The 4608-nt window shown below is 36.5% G+C and overlaps 1 protein-coding gene across 1 annotated transcript; it reads left to right on the top strand.

The window, feature by feature from the left end:
* Positions 1-274: 274 nt before the first annotated feature.
* LOC102824064 (olfactory receptor 6K3-like) lies at positions 275-1273 on the top strand. The gene has a single exon (XM_006861623.1). The coding sequence runs from the start codon at positions 275-277 to the stop codon at positions 1271-1273; it is 999 nt and encodes a 332-aa protein (XP_006861685.1).
* Positions 1274-4608: the final 3335 nt, after the last annotated feature.

Genomic DNA, 4608 nt, shown 5'->3' with positions numbered 1-4608 from the left:
GTAAATTATATGTATAAATTATAAATACAAATACTTTCATTAGCAGCTAAACTCAAATAATTTATCATTTGTTTGTACCATTAAAATCAGCTGAAGACCACTATTTTAAGTAGTTATCCTCTGCAGGAATTAATGATGAGAAAAACTGGAATATTGGTCATATGTACAATAATAATGTGACAATAGAAAACAAACAAGCAGACAAAAGACTCTAAGCTTTTTCCACAGGAATTATTAAACTGTATATCTTATTTGTTGTCTTTTGTATTTCCTCATGAGCTGGTGTGTGCCCTCTTTTACATTCACAGGTAGCTCTGCTGGTGATATGGAGAGTGGAAATCTATCATTAGTAACTGAATTTATCTTCACTGTGTTTCCCCGGCTACAGGATGGAAGCCTCCTGTATTTCTTTCCTTTACTTTTCATCTATATTTTTATTGTCATTGGAAACCTATTGATCTTCTTTGCTGTAAGGGTGGACAGCCGTCTCCATAATCCCATGTATAATTTTATCAGTATCTTTTCCTTTATGGAGATCTGGTATACCACAGCCACCATTCCCAATATGCTCTCCAACCTCATCCGTGAACAGAAGACTATCTCCATTACTGGCTGCCTCTTACAGATGTATTTTTTCCATTCTCTTGGAAATTCAGAGGGGATCTTACTAATTACCATGGCCATTGACAGGTATGTTGCCATCTGTAATCCTCTTCGCTACCAAATGATCATGACCCCACACCTGTGTGCTCAGCTCTCTGCAGGCTCCTGTATTTTTGGATTTCTTATCCTACTTCCTGAGATTGTGATGATTTCCACACTGCCCTTTTGTGGAGCAAACCAAATCCATCAGATCTTCTGTGACTTGGTCCCAGTGTTGAGCCTGGCCTGTACAGACACCTCCATGATTCTTATTGAGGATGTAATTCATGCTGTGGCCATCATCATTACTGTCCTAATCATTGCTCTCTCCTATATAAGGATCTTCACTGTGATTCTGAGGATACCTTCTGCTGAAGGTCGGAAAAAGGCTTTTTCTACCTGTGCAGGTCATCTTACTGTCTTCCTAATATTCTTTGGCAGTGTGTCTCTCATGTACTTGCGTTTCAATACCACTTACCCACCAGTTTTGGACACAGCCATTGCACTAATGTTTACTGTACTTGCTCCATTCTTCAATCCCATTATTTATAGTTTGAGAAACAAGGACATGAAGAATGCGATTAAAAAGCTCTTCTGCCTTCAGAAAGTGTTGAATACGTCTGGAGATTAATTCTGAGCCACAGACTGCCTTCTAATGTTTTGATGTTTCTCTAACATATCAGAACTAACTCTCCCTCTCTCTCTCTCTCTCTCTCTCTCTCTCTCTCTCTATATATATATATATATATATATATATATATGTCATATTGAAGTTTCTATCTGTTATCCTGTTTCGTTTCCATATATCTAGAAGAGAAAGTGTATATAAGCTCTTTTTCATCATTGTGAAAATTGCTGTGTACCTTATCCAGAACTTTATTACATGATTGAATAATTTTGTTTCCTTTTTTAAAAAGTTGACAAAAAAAAAATTCTCACTTTAGAGGGTTAGAATTGCAAGTTTTGTACTTCAGAAAGCAGCCATGCATTTTGTCTCTATTCAGGTAACAGGTTTTGAGAAAGACTTTATTGGATTATGGATCAAAAATTATCTGATTAGGTTTATTGAGGAGATATATAAGAATGAAGTCAAAATAATACTTTTTTTACTTTTATTTTTAGTTACCTACTCTTTATTAAAGTAATAGGTATATGTGTATTTAGGAAGATTAAATTAATATTACCAGATGTGTTTGAGATAAAATTACAATGTAGAATATGCTATTTACATAAATACTCTTACACACAAATAAGAATTTTAGTCACTGTTTTCTTTTTCTTAGGATTAGGAATCTTTGCCTTTATTTAAATATTTGTAACAAAAAATCCTCTTTGAATTCATTGAATGGCAGTTTCAAAAACATAATTCATTTAATCTTTTAATTAAGTAACTCTAAAATCTTTTATCTCTTTACCGTATTTAATGTTGTTGTTGTTGTTAGATGCCATTGAGTCAGTACCGACCCATAGAGACCTTATGCACAGTAAAACGAAACACTGCCTGATCCTGGCCAACCTCACTACTATTGCTACGCTGAGTCCATCGATGCTGCCACTGGGCCAATCCATCTTGTTGGGTGTCTTCCTCTTTTTCTCTGACCCTCTACCTTATCAAACATGATATGCTTCTCCAACAACTGGTCCCTACTGACAATATGTCCAAAGTATAAGGATGAAGTTTGGCCATCTTGGCCTCTAAGGAGCACTCTGGCTGCACTTCTTCCAAAACAGATTATTGGTTCTTTTCACAGGCCATGGTACTTTCAATATTCTTCTCAACACCATCACTCAAAGGCATCAGTTCTTCTACGATCTTCCTTATTCACTGTCCAGCTTTCGCATGCATATGAGGTTATTGAAAATACCATGGCTTGGGTCAGGCACATCTTAGTCCTCAAGCTGACATCTTTGTTCTTCAACATTTTAAGAAGGTCTTGTGCAGCAAATTTGCCTAATGCAATATGTCGTTTGATTTCTTGACTGCTGCTTCCATGATTGTTGATAGTCGATCCAAGAAGAATGAAGCCCTTGGCAACTTCAATCTTTTCTCCGTTGATAAGAATGTTGTTTATTTGTCCAGTGATGAGGATTTTTGTTTTTTTTACATTGAGCTGCAACCCATACTGAAGGCTATGTATTTTAAGACCTCTGGGCCTTCAGCAAGCAAGGTTGTATCATGTGCATATCACAGGTTGTTAATGAGTCTTCCTCCAATCCTGACGCCACATTTTTCTTCATATAATCCAGCTTCTCAGATTATTTGCTCAGCATACAGGTTGAATAAGTATGGTGAAAGAATACAACCTTTTCGTACACCTTTCTTTATTTTAAAACATTCAGTGTTTCCATGTTCTGTTCAAACAACTGCCTCTTGGTCCAGGTACAGATTCTTCATGAGCACAATTAAATGTTCTGGAATACTCATACTTTACAAAGTTGTCCATAGCTTGTCATGATCCACACAATCGAAAGCCTTTGAATAGTCAATAAAGCATGGGTAAACATCTTTCTGATATTCTCTGGTTCAGCCAACATCCATCGGACATCAGCAATGATATCCCTCATTCCACAGCCTCTTTTGAATCCAGCTTGAACCTCTGGAAATTCACTGTCAATGTATGATTGTAGCCATTTCTATATTACCTTTAGCAAAACTTTACTCGCATGGGATATCAAAGAGATTGTCTGATGATTTCCGTATTCCATTGGGTCACCTTTCTTTGGAATGGGCACAAATATGGACCTCTTCTAATTAGTCAGCCAGATACTTGTCTTTGAAATTTCTTGGCATAGATGAGTGAGTGCCTCCTATGCCACCTCATTTTCTTGAAAGATTTCAATTTTTATTCCATCAATTCCTGGTGCCTTGTTATTTGCCAATTCCTTCAGTGCACCTTGGACTTCCTCCCTAAGTATTATTGGCTCTTGATCGTATGCTACCTCTTGAAAGGGTTGAACATTAACCATTTCCTTTCGGTACAGTGACTCTGTGTATTCCTTCCATCTTCTCTTGATGCATTCTGCATCATTCAATAATTTGCCTAGAGAATCTTTCAATAATGAAAGTCGAGGCTTGAATTTTTTTCTTTAGTTCCCCAGCTTGAGAAATGCTGACCATGTTCTTCCTTTTTGGTTTTCTGATTCCAGATCTTTGCACATTTGTTTGATATATTTGTCTTTATCTTTTTGAGCTGATCTTTGAAATTTTTTGTTCAACTCTTTTACCTTCTCATTTCTTCCATTTGCTTTAGCATTTCTTCACTGTAGAGCAAGTTTTGGTGTCTCTTCTGACATCCATCTTGATCTTTTCCTTCTTGTCTTCTTAATGACTTTTTGCTCTCTTCATGTATGATATTCTTGATGTCATCCCACAACTCTCCTGGTCTTCAGTCTTTAGTGTTTAATGTATCAAATTTGTTCACAGATGAACTGTAAATTCAGGTGGGATATATTCAAGATCATATTTTGATTCTTGTGGACTTGTTTTCATTTTCTTCAGCTTCAGTTTGAATTTGCATATGAGTAATTGATGCCCTGTTCCACAATCTGCCCCTGGCCTTGTTTTTCACTTATGATATGGAGCTTTTCCATTGTCTCTTTCCACAAATATAGTCAATTTGATTTCTATGTATTCCATCTGGCTAGGTCCATGTGTATAGTCGTCTCTTATTCAGTCTAAAGAAGGTATTTGAAATAAACAAATCATTTGTTTTTGCAGAATTCTATCATGTGTTCTCCAGCATCATTTCTATCACCATGGCCATGTTTTCCAAATACTGGTCCTTCCTCTTTGCTCCCAGCCTTTGCATTCCAATCACCAGTAATGATCAATACATCTCAACTGCAGGTTTGATAGATTTCAGATTGAAGAATTTGGTAGAATTCTAATTCATCCTCACTGGCTTTAGTGTTTGGTGTGTAAATTTGAATAATAGTTCTATTAACTACAGGTCTTCCCTGTAGGTG

The sequence above is a fragment of the Chrysochloris asiatica genome, unplaced genomic scaffold (genome assembly GCF_000296735.1).
Source record: "Chrysochloris asiatica unplaced genomic scaffold, ChrAsi1.0 scaffold00042, whole genome shotgun sequence".
Classification (NCBI taxonomy): Eukaryota; Metazoa; Chordata; class Mammalia; order Afrosoricida; family Chrysochloridae; genus Chrysochloris; species Chrysochloris asiatica.
The sequence above is the reverse complement of the archived record's forward strand: the minus strand, read 5'-3'. Positions and strand labels throughout refer to the sequence as shown.